The sequence below is a fragment of the Micromonas pusilla genome, assembly GCF_000151265.4.
Source record: "Micromonas pusilla CCMP1545 genomic scaffold MICPUCscaffold_2, whole genome shotgun sequence".
Taxonomy (NCBI): Eukaryota; Viridiplantae; Chlorophyta; class Mamiellophyceae; order Mamiellales; family Mamiellaceae; genus Micromonas; species Micromonas pusilla.
Genome location: NW_003315883.1, coordinates 35,009 through 52,270, shown reverse-complemented (window position 1 = coordinate 52,270; position 17,262 = coordinate 35,009). Strand labels below are relative to the sequence as shown.

At 68.2% G+C, this 17,262-nt stretch overlaps 7 protein-coding genes across 7 annotated transcripts; 4 read left to right on the top strand and 3 right to left on the bottom strand.

The window, feature by feature from the left end:
- Window positions 1-618: 618 nt before the first annotated feature.
- MICPUCDRAFT_46461 (uncharacterized protein) lies at window positions 619-2,337 on the top strand (the record flags this gene model as incomplete). Its single annotated transcript, XM_003056182.1, has 2 exons — window positions 619-1,714; window positions 1,886-2,337. Exons 1-2 carry the CDS (start codon window positions 634-636, stop codon window positions 2,335-2,337), a joined length of 1,533 nt encoding a protein of 510 aa, XP_003056228.1. The 5' UTR covers window positions 619-633.
- Window positions 2,338-2,691: 354 nt separating this feature from the next.
- On the top strand, window positions 2,692-7,272 carry MICPUCDRAFT_71041 (fast evolving large orphan protein; the record flags this gene model as incomplete). Its single annotated transcript, XM_003056181.1, has 10 exons — window positions 2,692-3,355; window positions 3,543-3,729; window positions 3,959-4,186; window positions 4,377-4,608; window positions 4,781-4,966; window positions 5,171-5,361; window positions 5,560-6,140; window positions 6,336-6,618; window positions 6,766-6,899; window positions 7,051-7,272. 10 exons carry the CDS (start codon window positions 2,692-2,694, stop codon window positions 7,251-7,253), a joined length of 2,889 nt encoding a protein of 962 aa, XP_003056227.1. The 3' UTR covers window positions 7,254-7,272.
- Window positions 7,273-8,249: 977 nt separating this feature from the next.
- On the top strand, window positions 8,250-8,819 carry MICPUCDRAFT_54991 (uncharacterized protein; the record flags this gene model as incomplete). Its single annotated transcript, XM_003056180.1, has 1 exon — window positions 8,250-8,819. The coding sequence occupies one exon, from the start codon at window positions 8,250-8,252 to the stop codon at window positions 8,817-8,819; it is 570 nt and encodes a 189-aa protein (XP_003056226.1).
- A 140-nt stretch (window positions 8,820-8,959) lies between these two features.
- MICPUCDRAFT_54990 (uncharacterized protein) lies at window positions 8,960-9,805 on the bottom strand (the record flags this gene model as incomplete). Its single annotated transcript, XM_003055789.1, has 1 exon — window positions 8,960-9,805. One exon carries the CDS (start codon window positions 9,803-9,805, stop codon window positions 8,960-8,962), a length of 846 nt encoding a protein of 281 aa, XP_003055835.1.
- A 1,161-nt stretch (window positions 9,806-10,966) lies between these two features.
- On the bottom strand, window positions 10,967-12,203 carry MICPUCDRAFT_46460 (uncharacterized protein; the record flags this gene model as incomplete). The annotated part of the gene is made up of 3 exons (XM_003055788.1): window positions 11,643-12,203; window positions 11,408-11,464; window positions 10,967-11,049 (listed from the first exon to the last, which is right to left on the bottom strand). Coding segments are annotated over exons 1-3 (687 nt in total), but the record flags the coding sequence as incomplete, so codon positions are not given.
- Window positions 12,204-12,762: 559 nt separating this feature from the next.
- Window positions 12,763-15,283, top strand: MICPUCDRAFT_71040 (oxysterol binding protein; the record flags this gene model as incomplete). The annotated part of the gene is made up of 6 exons (XM_003056179.1): window positions 12,763-12,854; window positions 13,133-13,532; window positions 13,793-13,974; window positions 14,118-14,355; window positions 14,554-14,718; window positions 14,906-15,283. 6 exons carry the CDS (start codon window positions 12,763-12,765, stop codon window positions 15,281-15,283), a joined length of 1,455 nt encoding a protein of 484 aa, XP_003056225.1.
- A 213-nt stretch (window positions 15,284-15,496) lies between these two features.
- MICPUCDRAFT_54987 (uncharacterized protein) lies at window positions 15,497-16,045 on the bottom strand (the record flags this gene model as incomplete). The annotated part of the gene is made up of 1 exon (XM_003055787.1): window positions 15,497-16,045. One exon carries the CDS (start codon window positions 16,043-16,045, stop codon window positions 15,497-15,499), a length of 549 nt encoding a protein of 182 aa, XP_003055833.1.
- Window positions 16,046-17,262: the final 1,217 nt, after the last annotated feature.

The window sequence follows — 17,262 nt, the reverse complement described above, 5'->3', positions numbered from 1 at the left end:
CGCGCTCGAGACGCGCGCGGAGGTCCGCGCCGACGCGCGCGAGCGACGACGACGCGGCCGCGAGACGCGCGCGCAGCTCTTCGCACTCCGCGTCGACGTCCCTCGCGCGCTGGGACGTCGCCGCGTGCGTCGCGCGCGCCGCGACGTCGCGACAGCGGCGGTCCGCGAGCGCGCGCTCCTCGCGCGCGATCGCGATCGCGGTCGCGTCGTCCGCCGCGGTCGAGGCGGCGGGCGGCTCGGGCGGCGGCTTCTTCGGCTTAGGCGGCGGCATTTGGGCGTCGTCGCGTCCGCGTCGTCGCGAAGAGCGCAGTGCCTATATTCGGCGAGCGGGCGGGCGGGGCCGGAGGCGCCTCCCGTCAGATTCGTCCACCTCGTCGGCCGCTTCGGTCGCCTCGTCGTTCGCGCGCGGCGGCGGCGGCGGCGGCGAGCGAGCGGCGAGCGACTCGACGGCGCGCACGTCGAGAGCGGACGGTCGAGTCGCGCGCGGGGCGGAGTGGCGGAGCGACGCGTCTGGGAGACGCCGAGACAAATTTTGGCCTGGCGACCGCTTTTTGTCCCCGTTCTCGGAAAACGTGTCAGCAATTCTCGCGATCGTCGCCGCCCGCGCCGCAGACCGTCGGGCGCGGGCGCGCGATGCCCATCCACCCCGCGCAAAAACCGTGGGACGCGTCGCCGGGGACGCGCGATCGCGCGGAGCGCGCGATCGCGGTCGGGCGCGACCGCGCGAGCGCGAACGAGGCCCTGCGCGCGTCCGTCGCCGCGCTGCGAGCGCGCGGAGACGAGGTGCCGCGGCGCGCGAGCCCGCGCGCGTCGATCGCGCCCCCCGCGCGCTCGCCGCGGACGCCGCGCGCGTCGTCGTCGTCGTCGTCGTCGCGGCATCGCGATCGCTATCGCGCGCTCGGCCCGGGCGCGACGGAGAAGCTCCGCGCGCTCCGCGCGGTCCTGTCGTCGTCGTCGCCGCGCGACGGCGACGGCGACGACGACGACGACGACGACGACGACGACGACGATCGGTTCCGGTTCCCGTCGTCGTCGACGCCGCCGCCGCCGTCGTCGCGCCCTCGCGCGTCCGCGGGCGGGTCCGTGTTCCGCCCCCCCGACGCGTCGCGCGTCGAGCGACTCGAGCGACTCGAGCGCGCGGGCGCGGGCGCGGGTCCGACGCCGCCTCTCGCGACAGCGCGACGACGCGCGGCGGCGGCGCCGCGCGCGTCGGCGCCGGCGCCGGCGGCGGCGGGGGGGCGCGCCCCCGCCGGAGGATCGACGCGCCGCGCGGCCGCCGTCACGGCGGAGCGCGCGCTCGAGGAGGTTTTGATCGACGCCACGCGCGTCGCGAGGGAGGCGGCGGACGCGAGGGCGAGGATACGCGCGTTGGAGCGCGCGCTCGGCATCGCGCGCGACGCCGTCGCGCGCGATCGCGACGGCGGCGTTCGCGGCGGCGGCGGCGCCGCCGCCGACGTCTTTTCTTCGCGAGTGCAGGGCGGCTCGGGGCGCGCTCGCGGCTCCGGCTCCGGCTCCGGCTCCGGCCCTGGCTCCGCGCGCGTCGACGACGCGACCGCGCGCGAGCTCGCGACCGCGATCGCGCACGCGCGCGCCAGAGAGAGAGAGATGTTCCGCGTCGTCGAAGACGCCGCGAAGGCGTTGTCCGACGCCGAGCGCGACAGGCGCGTTCTGGTCACACTGGTTCCCATACGACCGCGTCGGCGTGGTGAACGTCGTTCGTTGAGGACAAAAATACTTCCCGGCGCATCTTTCCGCCCACCACTCCTCGCTGGTTTCAATCCCGACACACCTCGATGCCTTTCAACTCCATCATCTGACGCCTTTCGACTCGAGTCACACTGCTTCCCATACGACCGCGTCGGCGTTGTGAACTTCATTCCTTAAGGACTTTCGACTCCGCTTCTGACGCGCCCCCGAACTCCACCCCGACGTCGCTTCGCGTGTGCAAACGCCCTCAGAGCCGCCGCCGCGAATCGCGCGACGGAGAGCGAGCGGCGAGCGCGCGACGCGGAGCGGAGGTGCGAGGAGGAGGCCGCGAGGGCGGCCGCGCTGGAGCGCGAGCTCGCGACGCGCGTCGCGCGCGGCGGCGGCGGCGGCGGCGGCGGCGGACGCGACGAGGACGGCGTGAGAGGAGGGCGCGGTCTCGCCTTCGCGGCGTCTTCGGGCGCGGGCGCGGGCGCCGCGGCGGTGGGACGTCGACCGCCGCCCACGCCGAGCGCGGCGTACGCGACGCTCGCGAGGAAGCTCGCGGCGTCCGGGGGGGGATCGTCGTCGTCGTCGGCGGCGGCGGCGCCCGGGCTCGTTCGCGCGCTCGACCGCGGGCGGTGGCCGGGTTGATAGGCTTCGGTTGAACGTCGTCGCGGTCGAATGTTGAATGATTGAAGCCGCATTGATGCAGAACAACTCACTGTATTTAGAATTGATGAAGGAAATTCCATTAAAAAAGTTCACCGGTCAGTTGAAAGGAGACGCGATCAAATGTTGAAACTGAGCGGTGGGTCACCTCAAGACAGACAGAAATAAGATACTGACTTGAACACCTAAGCTAGCTAGGCACTCGCTAGGCACTCGCAACCTCGCGCGGACGCGGACGAACGACGCGCGCGTCGCACCCTCGCGCGCGCGCGAGGGTCCACCGCGGCGGCGCGCGCCCCTCCGCCCTCCCCCCCGCGTCGCCGGCCGGAGGTCGAGATGCTCTCCGCCGCGCGCGCGCTGCTCTCCCGCGCGGGATCGTCGTCCGCGCCCGCGCCGTCGTCGTCGTCGTCGTCGTCGTCGTCGTCCGCGCCTCCCTCGCTCGCCGACCTCGAGCGCGCGACCTCGACGCTCGCGCGCGCGAAGCGCGCGACGAGCGCGAACGTCTCCTCCCTCGCGGACGCCGCGCGCGTCGTCGCGGCGGCGGTCGCGCGCGGCGACGGCGGCGACGGCGGCGACGCGGAGACGACGTTCGACGCGTTCGCCGAGCTCGGATCGCTGACGCACGTCGTTCGCCTGCTGCGCCAGTGCGGCCGCGACGCGGCGGCGGCGGCGGCGGCGGCGCGCGACGCCATCGGCGACGCGCGCGACGGCGTCGGCGGCGTCGGCGCGAGGGCGAGGGCGAGGGCGGACGCGCGCGAGGACGACGCGCGCGTCGCGTTCGCCTCGAAAGCGCTCGTCGCGGTCGCGATCGTCGTGCAGAGCGTTCGCGCGAGATCGACGCGCTCGTTTTACGTCCTCGGCGGAGGGAGGCTGGACGGCGTCGTCGAGCTGGACGACGCGCTGCTGCGACGCGACGACGACCTTCGCTCGCGGTACGTCTCCGTGTTGCGAACGATCGCGGCGAGGCTGGAGGAGGATGGCGTCGCGCAGTTTTTCCTAGGTATGACTGGTTCCCATACGACCGCGTTCGCGTGGTGAACGCCGTTCCTTAAGGACTTTTGCCGTCGCCTCTCTCCGCCCAGGGTCCCTCGCTTTCAATCCCGTCACACCTCGACGCCTTTCAACGCCGCTTCTGACGCCTTTCAACTCCACCCCGACGTTCGCTTCGTATGGACGATTACCCTCAGGGGGAGACGCGGACGCGGCGACCGCGGCGGCGGGCGACATCGGGGAGGCGCGCGGGCGCTCGTTCCCGTTGTACGAGCGCGCGGCGGCGTTCGCGTTCGCGGGCGGCGGCGGCGGCGGCGGCGACGACGACGACGACGAGGACCGCGAGCGGATGCGAACGACAGCCGCGCGTTGGGTCGTGCTCAGGCGCGTTCAATCTGATGATACGATATCTCACGCCGGTTTCTGTTTTCACACTGGTCCCCGTACGACCGCGTTCGCGTCGTGAACGCGATTCCTTGAGGACTTTCTCGGACTTTCTCTCCCGGCCGGCGTGTGCTTCTCTCCGCCCACCCCGCGACGCGTTTCGACTCCGCCTGACGCACCCCTGAACGCCTCCACCCCGACGTCGCTTCGTACGGGCAAACACTCTCAGAGCGTGCGCGACGCGCGACCGCTCGACGCGGGAGTACCTGCTGTCCCCTCGCGGGTGGGCGCCGCACGTGCCGGCGGCGACGAGGCGCGTCGTCGCGCTGTGCGCGCGAATCGACGCGTGCGGGTGGGGCGGGGACGACGCGGCAGCGGCGGGTGGGAAGAAGCCGCGTCGGTCGCGGGCCGTCTCGGAGCTGCGCGACCTGATCGCGCACCTGGACGACGCGCTGCGGCGCGTTCTATCTCACACTGGTCCCCATACGACCGCGTCGGCGTGGTGAACGCCGATCCTTAAGGACTTTACTTCCCGTCGTCTCTCTCCGCCCAGGGTCCCTCGCTTTCAATCCCGACGCACACACCTCGACGCCTTTAAACTCCGCTTCTGACGCCTTTCAACTCCGCCCCGACGTTCGCTCGTATAGAACGCCGGAGCTGCGCGACGACGACGACGGCGACGGCGACGGCGACGACGACGCGGGACCCGCCCAGAGAGAGGCCGTCTCAGCCTCCCCCCCGCTCTCTTTCGCCGCCGCCGCGTCGAACGAGATATGGGACGGGCTCGTCGCGCGCGCGTTGCTCCCGGCCCTTCGCGGCGACGACGACGACGGCGGCGGCGGCGGCGAAGACGCCGACGCCGCCCCGACGTCGCCTCAGGTGCGTTCTATACACTAGTCCCCATACGACCGCGTTGGCGTGGTGAACGCCGTTTCTTAAGGACTTTTCCCGGCGTGTCTCTCCGCCCAGCCCTCGCTTTCAATCCCCGTCCTCGGCGCCTTTCAACTTCAACCGACGCCTTTCAACTCCACCCCGACGTTCGCTTGTATAGAACGGCCCTCACGCGGGACGCCCGTCGTCCACCACCTCCATCTCCGTCGCGACGGCGTGCTTCGTCCTCGGGCGACTCGCCGCGGGCGTCCGCGACGCTCGTCTCCGCGGGCGCTTGCTCGACCACACCGTCGGCGACGTCGACGCGTGCGGCGGTCTGGTTCGCGCGCTGCGAGGCGGGGGCGAGGCGCGTTCTATCTTACGCCGGTCCCCGTACGACCCCGTTCGCGTGGTGAATGCCGTTCCTTAAGGACTTTTGCTCGCCGGGGTGTGTTTCTCTCCGCCCAGGGTCCCTCGCTTTCAATCCTGACGCACCTCGACGCCTTTCAACTCCATCTGACGCCTATGAACTCCACCCCGACATCGCTTTGAACGATGGAATGGACCTAAGAACGCGTCCGCGGCGTGCGTTTTCGTCGCCGCGTTGCTCGGCGCGGAGGACGAGGACGAGGACGAGAAGGCGGCGACGGCGTCCTCCGCGCGCGTCGTCGTCGACGTCGACGCGCGCGTGATGCGCGAACAGCGCGAGGACCTCTCGGACGCGCTCGCGGAGGTTCTCCTCGTGGACGCCGCGCGTCTGAGGCGCGTTCTGTTCTCACACTGGTCCCCGTACGACCGCGTCGGCGTGGTGAACGCCGATCCTTAAGGACTTTACTTCCCGGCGGTCGTTTCTCTCCGCCCAGGGTCCCTCGCTGGTTTCAATCCCGACGCACACACCTCGACGCCTTTCAACTCCACCCCTGACGCCTTTCAACTCCGCCCCGACGTTCGCTCGTACAGAACGACCCCGACGAAGCGCGCGGCGGCGAAGTATGCGCTCGAGAAACTCGCGCGGTTCGGCGGCGCGCGCGAACTCGCGAGGCGCGCCGCCGCCAGACGCGCGCTCGCGGACGCGGCGGCGGCGCTGGCGAACGAGGCGGACGGCGCGTGGGGGGACGTCGCCGCGCGGACGTTCGCGACCGAGCTCGAAAAAGCGTCGTCGGCGGCGGCGGCGGCGGCGGCGGCGCGCGCGGGGACGAGGGACGCGGACGCCGAGGTCGCGATCTGCGTCGCCGCCGCCGAGGAAGCCGCCGCGGCGGCGGCGGCGGAGGAGGAGGAGGAGGACGCGAACCGTCGCGACGCTTCGACTCCCGACGACGACAGCGCGCACGCCGGCGCGAGGATCGTCGCCGCGGCGCGTCGACTCGCGACGCTCGCCGCGTTCGTCGCGCCGGCGTCGTCGACGTCGTCGTTCCTCCGCGGCCGCGGGCGCGGCCGCGACGCGCGGGATCTCGAGTCGGAGATCGCGACGGCGATGCGCGGGATGGTGGACGCGGTCGAGATCGTGGAGGACCCGCGCGCGTTGGACGTTCGCGACGGAGGCGCGTTCTGTCTCACACTGGTTCCCATACGACCGCGTCGGCGTGGTGAACGCGATTCCTTAAGGACTTTTCCCGGCGTGTCTCTCCGCCCACCACCCCTCGCTTTCAATCCCGGCACACCTCGACGCCTTTCAACTCCGCTTCTGACGCCTTTGAACGCCTCTACCCCGACGTTCGCTCGTATGGAACGTATAGATCGCGTCGCCGGCTTTCTCCGCGGCGGCGGCGAAGAGACGACGGCGGCGAACGCGACGCCGACGAATACGACGCGTCGCTGCCGCGTCGCGTTCGACGTCGGCGACGAGCGCGACGTCGTCCTCGCGATCGTCGCTCGCGCGTGTCCCGCCGGCGGCGACGTCGTCGCGAGCGCGACGCTGATCGACGAGGCGACCGGGAAGGCGCGAGCTTCCGCGCCCGCGTTGACGTGCGACGCCGTCGTCGACGCGACGCGCGCGACGTGGCTCCGCGTCCGCGCGCGGTGAGACTGCTTCCCATACGACCCCGTTCGCGTGGTGCACGCCGTTCCTTAAGGACTTTTCCCGTCTTCACTCTTCACCCGCGCTCCCCTTTCAACGTTCGTTTGACCGGTAAGACGTTCGACTGACCGATCGCTTCACCCACGCAGGTCGCCCGCCTCGAGCCTGCGCGAGCTCGAGGAGCGGCGCGACGGTTCGGGATCTGAATCGTCGCGCTCCAGGGCGAGGGCGCTGAGGGACGGGCGGTGGGTGCTGTCGTTTCCGTCTGCGGCGGCGGCGGCGGGTGCGTTCTGTCGGCACGCGCGCGCACATTCTTTTCACCCGCCCTTCGTGTCGACGTTTGACGCGACCCCTTCAGTTTCAACTGACCGACGAACATTATCACGTGTCCTGCTGCGCGCGTACCTGTCGTACCACCCCGGACGCACCCGCAGACGCGGCGGCGGCGCTGTCGCGCGCGGCGGACGCGACGCGAGCGCGCGTGAAAACGCATCTCGTGGAGGCGTTACAGGTGTTCACTGGCGATGGAGGGGGGGAAGAGGAGGACGGCGCGCGCGCGGCGCGGCGCGAGGGCGAGGACGACGCGGGGAGCGGCGGCGGCGGCGGCAGAGACGCGCGTAGTACAGTACACGCGTAGTCCAGTACGAAAGTACACGCGTAGTCCAAGTACACAGTCTCACTACTTCCGGAGTACGAAAGTACTTCGCGCCGGTCTACTGTCCGCGGTCTACTGTACACTGTTAACTGTACACGAACTGTTCCCGAACCAGAAATATCTTGGAAATATCCCGAACTTCCGTACTTTTCAGACTAAATACCCTGCCCTAAGTTGTTCCTGTACAGTACGTGAAACTTAAACCAGACCCTAATCGCCGAGGACGATTCACCCGACTTGCAGTATCAAATTCCCCCTTTCAAGCCTGCTTGAAGCACTCGGAATTATCGGCGTTGATGCTACAGGCAAGGTGTCGAGGGTTGGCGATCGTCATAGGTTCGTCGCGCGTCCTCACCGTACGTGTACACGTACTGTGTATCTGATATCACCGTACTGTACGTGTACGTGTACTCGTAACAGTCACAACAGTCACGTATTCGTCAGTCGCGACGTCGCGTCGCTCTCTCGCTCTCGTCCGCGCCTTTCCGTCGCGTCAACTCGTCCGCCCGAGCGCCTTCCCCCCCCCCGGGAAACTATACAGCACGCACCCGTTCGGAAGCACCGTGCGCGTCAGCCCGAACATGAACACGTTCGTCCCGTCCGACTTTGGCTCGCACACGATGATCGTGCTCTGATCGCCGACGTCTTCGGACGCCGCCCCCGCCGCCGCCGCCGCCGCCGCCCCCCCCGCGGCGCTCCCGCCCCCGCCGCCGCGCGCGACGACGTCGACGACGACGTCGCCGCTCGGAAGCGTCTTCACGAACTTCGGGGTGACGAACGCGACGAAGCGAAAACCACCAACGTCGACGTCGATCGGCTTCGGGCGCCACGCGCCGCGCTTCGGGGTGGGGGTGGAGTTGAAAGGCGTCAGATGGAGTTGAAAGGCGTCGAGGTCGGGCGTTGAAAGCGAGGTGTGGGCGGAGATATGCGCCGGCAAAAGTCCTTAAGGAATGAAGTTCACAACGCGAACGCGGTCGTATGGGGACCAGTGCACAAACCGCGTCGACGGCGCCGTACGCGCCCCATTTCGCACGGAACGTCGCGGCGCTCACGGTCGTCGCGGAGAGCTTCGAACCCGGGCGGGCGCTGTTTTTTTCCGCGCGTCCGTCCTCCGCCGCGTCCACCACCACCACCTCCTCCTCCTCGTCGATCGTGTTGAACGTGTACAACGCGTACGACGCGGACTCGGACGGCACGGGTTCGATGCGATCCGTCTCGTCGACCTCGATCTCGATCGCCGCCGCCGCCGCCGCGTCGTCGTCGTCGTCGTCGCTCTCCGCGGCGACCGTCGCCCACGGCGAATCCTTCGGCGCGGTGGGTATCCGCACCGGGCGGTCCGACGCCGCTTTACGCGGCCGCGACGGCGTCGTCGGCGGCGCCTTCGACTTCGCCGCGCCTTCGCGACCGCCTCCGAACGTCGCCCTGAGGGTCGAGGGTCCGCGCGAGGCGACGTCGGGGTGGAGTTCGGGGGCGCGTCAGAAGCGGAGTCGAAAGTCCTTAAGGAATGAAGTTCACAACGCCGACGCGGTCGTATGGGAAGCAGTGTGACTCGAGTCGAAAGGCGTCGCGGCGCGTCGGGATCGAAAGCGGCGAGGGGTACGTAGTGGGCGGAGAGAAACGCGCGCCGGCCGGGAGAGAAAGTCCTCGAGGATCGCCGTTCACGACGCGAACGAACGCGGTCGCAGTCCTTAAGGAATGAAGTTCACAACGCGAACGCGGTCGTATGGGGACCGGCGCACGAACGGGAACCGGCGCGACGATAGAACGCGCCTGACGGTTTCAAACGCCGACTCCACGCCGTCGAGCACGGTCCGCACGCCGAGCTCCGACATCCGCCGCAGCGCGGGCGGGAGCGGTCGCAGCGCGTCCGCGGACCCGCCGCCGCGAGGCGGCGGCCGCGCCGGCGGCGGCGCCGCGACGGCGCCCGCCGCGGCGGTTTTTCCGGCGGATATTTTTTGTCGTTCCTCCGCCTTCTCCCCGACCGTCGTCGTGACTGGTTCCCGTACGACCGCGTTCGCGTGGTGAACGCCGTTCCTTAAGGACTTCGTCGTCGTCGTCGTCGCCGTCGCCGCCGCCGCCGCCGCCGCCGTCGCCGTCGCCGTCGCCGCGACGTCGTCCTCCACGCGCGTCACGACGTTGTTCACCGCCGCGGACGCGTCCGCGGCGGCGTCGGCGAACCGGAACATGACGCTGCCGTCCGCGGCGCGCAGGATCTCAAAGTCGGATGATCCGCGCTCGTCTTCACCTTCTCCGCGCGCGCGTCGCGACGCGTCGTCGTCGTCGTCGTCGTCGCCTTCGCCGCCGAATCGATACACGACGGCGCCGTCGGCGTCGGTCCGGTAGGAGACCGCGAGCGCGCCGGAGGAGGACGACGCGTCCGCGGACGCGCTCGCGACGCGGCGACGGTTCGAGGCCCGGGGTCTCGCGATCGCGACGACGACTCGCGGGCGTCCTCCGACCATCGAAGAAGCGCGCGCGCGCGGGTTCGCGCGCGACGCGACGGCGCCGAGCGGCGACGCGCGGACGGCGGCCATGAGGGATCGACGCGAGGAGCGATGCGGTGGTATGCGCGCGGCGGGACGCGCGGTTCGAAGCGCGCGCGCGAGAACTGGCGCGGGAGGCACAGACAGATCTGACAGTGGGCGCTTTCGAAATCAAAAAGATATCTGCAGGCTGCTGACTGGACCCGGAATCTTCCTCGATCATCGGCCGCTGGTCAGGTGCGTTCTATACAAACGTATTTCACCCATCGCCCGGTTTCAACATTTGATCGCGTTCCCTTTCAACTGACCGGTGAACGTTTTTTGTATGGAATGGCCCTCAGTTGCTGGGAGTATTGTGGTTTGACGTCGCGAAGGGGGTCGTCGTGTAAGCTTTGACGAGCCACGAACTTAATAACTTATTATTAACAAACAGAGTACTGTACCTTCGTACACGTACTGTACAATACAGGTACACGAAGGTACCTTCGAAGGTACCCAGCAGAGAAGAACGATACGCACACATATAAACATATAAAACGCGGCGAGGGCACGCGCAACAGACGGTCGCGAATCGCGCGTCGTCGGCTCGATTCGTCTCGAGACGCGCCGCTCCCGCTCCCGCGCCCGCGCGACCGTCTGCGGGCATTTAGTCAGAACTCCCCCGCTCCCTCGAGGACGGACGGACGGACGCCTCTCCACTCTCGCCGATCGGGATGGCACGATCACAGCCACCCCCCCGTCCACGAGCTGAGGGTCGTTCCATACAAAAATAGTTCATCGGTCAGTTGAAAGGGGAGGCGATCAAGTGTTGAAACCGGGCGATGGGTGAAACACTTTTGTATAGAACGCGCCTGAGCGTGGACTCCGCGCCGGAGACGAGCGACTCCGCGCCGGACGCGATGTCGCCGACGATCTTTTCGCCGTCGGCGGTGACGTTCTGCGCGCGTATACGAGCGAATGTCGGGGTGGAGTTGAAAGGCGTCAGGTGGAGTTGAAAGGCGTCGAGGGCGGGTATTGAAAGCGAGGTGTGGGCGGAGAGATGCGCCGGCAAAAGTCCTTAAGGAACGGCGTTCACCCCGCCGACGGGGTCGTACGGGGACCAGTGTATAGAACGTCACCTTGACGATGCCCGCGGCGTCGTTCTCGACGAGCGTCTCGTCCGCGGAGACGTCCTTTTCGGTGTCCGCGATCTCGGTCTCGACGCCGGACGCGACGTCACTGATGGCGCCGCCGTAGTTCCCCTTCGCGATGGCGGACTCCGTGTTCGCGACCGTGTTTTTCGCGACGTCCTCGAGCTGCGGGGAGGGTGGAGGGTCCGCGCGAGGCGACGAATGAATGATGTCGGGGAGGAGTCGAGAGGCGTCAGACGGGAGGAGTCGCGAGGCGTCGAGGCGCGTCGGGATCGTGAGCGAGGAGCGGCGGGCGGAGAGAAACGAGCGCGCGCGCGCCGGGAGAGAAAGTCCTTAAGGAACGGCGTTCACCACGCGAACGGGGTCGTATGGGAAGCAGTCTGATTGAGGAACGGCGCGCGCCGCGCGATCGCGGTCGCATCTGACGGGGACCACCGGGAAAGTAAAGTCCTTCTTAAGGAACGGCGTTCACCACGCCAACGCGGGGGTCGCATGGGAACCAGTGTGAGATGACAGAACGCGCCTGCGTCGCCTGACCCTCGACTTGATTCTCAACCTGCGTCACGTCGTTGCCGATCTGGTTCCATACAAGCGAACGTCGGGGTGGAGTTGAAAGGCGTCAGTTGGCGTTGAAAGGCGTCGAGGGCGGGGATTGAACGCAAGGGATGAGCGGAGAGATGAGCCGGGCAAAGTCCTTAAGGATCGGCGTTCACCACGCCAACGCGGTCGTATGGGGACCAGTGTATAGAACGCGCCTGATTCTCCGTCTTGGACACGTCGTTCGAGACGTCGCTATCGACCTTCGTCTCCGTGTTCGACAGCGTGGCTTGCACCGCGCCGGCGGCGCCGGACGCGGTGCTCGCCGCGGCGTTCGCCGCCGTCTTCGCCTGCTTCGCCTCGCCCGCGACCGCCTTGATCGCGGTGGCGTGCTTCACGGCCTCGCCCGCGACCGCTTTGATCGCGGTAGAGTGCTTCACGGTCTGCTGCGCGACCGCCTTGATCGCGGTCGCGTGCTTCGCCGTCGTCGCCTCCAGCGCGGAGATGCGGTCCTCGATGGACGCCTTCTTCGCTCCCAGATGCTCAACCTTCGCGCCGCCTTTCGCGGCGCCGAGCGCCGACGACGCGACGCCGGCGCCGTGGTGGCCGTGGCGCGTGAAGGCGAGCGTGCCCGCGACGCCCGCGGACACGCAGAGCGCGCCGACGGCGACGGACTTGATCGTCGTCGACCAGCCGCCGCCGGGACGCTGCTGCGTCGTCGGCCTCCTCTCGAGGAGCGGCGTGTCTTCGTTGCGGACGACGGGGGACATGGTTTGGTTTGGTGCGGCGGGGGGGGGGGCGTGATCGAGAATAGGCGCAGGGGGTTACTTTCTTCCTTTCACGAACCGCGTGAACGGTTCAAACGATGAAACGTGATGAAACGTGTATCATACTGTAGGCCCTACATTTTTTTTTTGAGTCAGACTGATTTGCATACACGAGTTTTTGTACATAAAAGCTACGAACTTGAGAGACGTGTACAGCGCGAGACGGCATGATTTTTAACCGCTCTAACCGCGTGATCCGTCTGCTTCAAAAAAGGCCTCAAAAAATATCTTCTCGCGGACGCTCAACTGCTGACTCGATCCGCGTCCGGTCAATTGGGAGAAGTGTGGGTCAGTTTGACCGGCTGGCTCGATCGGGGAGTGGTTTGAAACTCAAACAGCTTTAAACCAGACGTCGGCAGGCAGAGCAGGGTTTCCGTTCTCTGGGCCGCCGGCCAGCCGGCAGCCTAATAGCAGCCGGCGCCGCAGCCGCAGCTTTTCTGAAGACTTGACTTTCCTCGAGCCGCGGCTGGACCGTTCGCGTCGGCGCGCGGCGCACGCGCACGCGACCGCCGCGATGTCCATGGACGCCGCGGATCCGAAGAGCGCGGGATGGCTCTCGCGCCTCGGCGCGGGGCTCGCGAAGTCGTTCAACGAGGGCCTCGACTAGTGCGCGCCCCGCTCGTCCCGTACGACCCCGCGGATAAAACCCGATCGATCGTCCGCTCGCGGGCGAAGTCCTTAAGGATCGGCGTTCACATCGCCAACGCGGTCGTATGGGGACCAGTGTACCCACGCCTTCCGTCGACGCTCGCGCGCCCTCCTCCTCTCGCGCCCTCGCGACGTCCGATCCGCGCCGGCGCGATCCGCGCCGGCGCTCGCGCGCGCCGCTCCGATCGCTGACCGCGTCGTCCCTCCCCATCCCCCCCCCTCCCTCTCCATCGCAGTCTCGCGGGCGTAGAAGACCCGGACGAGTTTGAACGCAAAGACGCGGGCGACGGCGCGGACGACGCCGAGCCGGACGAGACCGCGAGCGAGCGGAAGGCGCTCTGGTCGCAGCTCAAGGGAATGATGGGTGCGGACGTCATGTCGCTCCTCTCCGTGCCCGTGTTCATCATGGAGCCGCTCACGACGCTTCAAAAGATGGGAGAGATCATGCACTACTGCGACATCTTAGACCGCGCGTGCGAGGAAGAGGACGAGCACGCGCGCCTGGCGCTCATCGCGACGCTCGCCATCTCCACGTACTCGTGCTCCGAGCGCACGAAGAAGCCGTTCAATCCGATCCTCGGCGAGACGTGGGAGATGGCGCTGCCCAACGTGGACGGGCACTACGTCGCCGAGCAGGCGCGTCGGCCCATCCATCTCGTCGCGCCAGACTGGTCCCCGTACGACCGCGTCCGCGTAGTGAACGCCGTTCCTTGAGGACTTTCTACTTTCTACTTTCTCTCCCGGCGCGCGCGGCGTCTCTCTCCGCGCACTACTACCTCTCGCTTTCGATCCCCGCCCCGCCCGCCCTCGACGCCTTTCGACTCCACCCCCGACGGACGCCTTTTAACTCCTCCTTTCAACTCCACCCCCGACGCCTTTCAACTCCTCCGTCGCAGGTGTGCCACCACCCGCCGATCGGCGCCGGGCACGCGGAGACGCCGAAGTGGACGTACGACATCACCTCCGCGGTGAAGACGAAGTTCATGGGGAACTGGGTGGACATCTACCCGCTCGGACGGACGCGCATCGTGCTCAAGCGCACGAACGAGGCGTTTAACATCATCACCCCGACGACGCGGTGAGACTGCTTCCCATACGACCCCGTTCGCGTGGTGCACGCCATTCCTTAAGGACTTTTCCCGTCGTCACTCTTCACCCGCGCTTCCCTTTCAACGTTTGACCGGTAAGACGTTCGACTGACCGATCGCTTCACCCACGCAGAATCAACAACATCATCGTCGGCAGAACCTGGATGGACTCCTTCGGGGAGCTGAAGGTGTGCAACCTCACCACGGGCGCGAGCGCGGTGATCAAGTTCAAGGAGTGCGGCCTCCTCGGCGGAGGACGATGGGAGGTCTCCGGGGAAATTTTGAACGCCGCGGGGGAGCCGCGGATGTCGCTGAGAGGGAAGTGGAACGAAAAAGTCGAAGTCACGCGCCCCGCCGGCGGCGGCACCGAGGCGCGTCCCATCTCGCACTGGTCCCCATACGACCGCGTCGGCGTGGTGAACGCCGATCCTTAAGGACTTTCTCTCCCGGCATTTCTCTCCGCCCAGGGTCCCTCGCTTTCAATCCCCGCCCTCGACGCCTTTCAACTCCGCTTCTGACGCCTTTCAACTCCACCACTCCGACGTTCGCTCGTATGGAACGACCCTCAGACGCTGTGGACGAAGCTCCCGATGCCGACCGACGATAACCCGTACGGGTTCACGGAGTTCACGCGCGCGTGCAACCTCATGTCCACCGCTCCGCCGGGGCTGCTCGCGAGCGACTCGAGGCTGCGGCCGGACCGCGTCGCGTTGGAGGAGGGCGCCAACGCCGAGGTGCGTTCTGTACACTGGTCCCCGTACGACCGCGTCGGCGTGGTGAACGCCGATCCTTAAGGACTTTTGCCGCCGTGTCTCTACGCCCAGGGTCCCTCGCTTTCAATCCCCGCCCTCGACGCCTTTCAACTCCAACTGACGCCTTTCAACTCCACCCCGACATTCACTCGTATGGAACGACCCCGAGGCGGGCGCGGCGAAGCACGCGCTGGAAGAGATGCAACGCGCGGAGCGTCGCCGACGCGACGCGGCGGGGACGACGTGGACGCCGCGGTGGTTCGTCAAGTCCTCGAACGCGGAGCTGCACGACCTCGAGAAGGACATCGGCACGGACGTGTGGGAGATCAAGCCGGAGTATCGCGAGTCGCTGACGCGTCGTCTCGCGGAGAAGAACGGCGCGGGCGCGGGCGCGGCGAGCGTCGACGACGTCGCGTTCGACCCGTGGGAGTTTCCAGACACGGCGAAGATGCAGGTGGCGGCGGCGTCGTCGTCGTCGTCGGCGGCGGCGGGGCCGGAGGATGCGACGACCGCGGGCGCGGGGTCGGACGTCGTCGCGAAGGAGTGAGCGAGGGAGTAGTGGACGAGGGAGCGCGGAACGACGGAGGGAGGAATCGAGAGATGAAATTTTTGCGACGAATGGAATCGTAATCGAGACGAACGACCGACTCCCGTTTTGTTGTTTGGAATCATCGACGCGACCCGTCTACTTCGCGTCTCGACAGAAGGTAATAACGCATCACACACCGCGGTCGTCATATATGGGACCAGTGTAAACGCATCACCGCGCGGCGAGTCGCGCGGGCGACGGCGCGGCGGCGACGGCGACCGCGTTCGACGCGTCCGCGCCAAACCCGCGTCGAGCGATCGCCGCCGCCGCGGCGGCGGCGTTTGGCGTCGCGCGGTCGTCGCCGTCGCTCTGCTTCTTCGCCGTCGCGCTTCGCGCCGCGCGCGGCGGCGGCGTGCGCGCGCGCGCGCGCGCGCCGGACGTTGAGGCCACGCGCGTCGCCGCCGCCGCCGCGGCTTTCGACGCCTCAGCTCGCGCGGCCGCGTCTTCCCTCTCCCTCTCCCTCTCCTCCTTCGCCTTCGCCTTCGCCTCCTTCATCGCGTCCTCCTTCGCCGTGCATGTCGACGCCGCCGCTCGAGACCGCGCTCTCCTCGCCGCGTCGGCGGCGTTCCCTCCTCGCGATTTCGCCGCTTTTCGCGCGGCGGCGGCGGCGCCGCGGCGCAGCCTCGCCGCCAGCGCGCGTCCCGCGTCGCGCGCGCTGCGCTTCGCGACGCGGCACATCGCCGCGGTGTTCGGCGACCCGCACGGCGCGCACGGCGGCATCGCGGCGACGCGCGCGAGCGCCTAGGGTGAAGAGTGACGACGGGAAGTAAAGTCCTTAAGGAACGGCGTTCACCGCGCGAACGGGGTCGTACGGAAAGCAGTCGCGACGACGACGACGACGAAGTCCTTAAGGATCGGCGTTCACCACGCGAACGGGGTCGTATGGGGACCAGTGTAATATAGAACGTACCTTCGCGCGCGCGCCCGCCGCCGCCGTCGCGCGCGTCGCGACGCGGAGCAGCGCGGCCGTCAGCGCGCGCGCCGTCGCCGTCGCGGCGGCGACGACGCGGACGCGCGCGTCGCCCGCGTCCGCGTCGTCGACGACGTCGTCGACGTACCGGTACTTGCGATGCCTCGACGGGTCGACCGCGAGGGAGACGACGCGGCGCGCGGTCCGCGCGCGAACGCGCGCGGCGATCGCGCCCCGCGCGATCGGTTCCGCGACGAGGCATCGCTCGAGGTCGTGGCCCGTCGTCACTGAGGGTAATTGTCCATACGAAGCGAACGTCGGGGTGGAGTTCAAAGGCGTCAGATGGAGGAGTTGAAAGGCATCGAGGGCGGGGATTGAAACCGTGGGGTGGGCGGAGAGACACGCCGGGCGAAATCCTTAAGGATCGGCGTTCACCACGCGAACGCGGTCGTATGGGGACCAGTGTAATATAGAACGCACCTGAGATCCGGCGCGGGAGCGACGCGTCCAGTGGTTTCTCCCTCGACGCCGCCTCCGCGCGCTCGCCCGTGAGAGCGACGACGCTCGACGCGCCGCCGCGACGGAGGACGTCGTCAGACGCGAGCGCGAGCGGTCGTCGCCCCGGCGGAGGCGGCGCGCGCGCGTTTCGCGGCGGCGCGCATCTGTCGCTCGCGACGCGCGCGCGTTCGAGTCGGCGGAATCCCCACGGTCGTCCCCGTCCCCGTCCCCGTCCGTCCCCGTCCCCGTCCCCGTCCCCGTCCCCACCGTCGTCCGTCCTCCCCCACGTTCGTCCGTCCTCCCTGGCCCATCGCTCGAGCAGCTCCCACGGCGACCGCGCGGGTTGCGGCGGCGCGGTCGTCGCGTCCATGCCGCGGCTTCGCGCGCGCGCGACGCGATCTCCCGACGCGCACTGCAGCTGTTTCCCCCCGTTTCGTTTCGTGTCGTCCGAGACGGAAATCCGTCGGAGACCCCGAGACCGCGGTTCCTCGGTCAGTTGAAACGGGACGCGATCAAATGTTGAAACCGA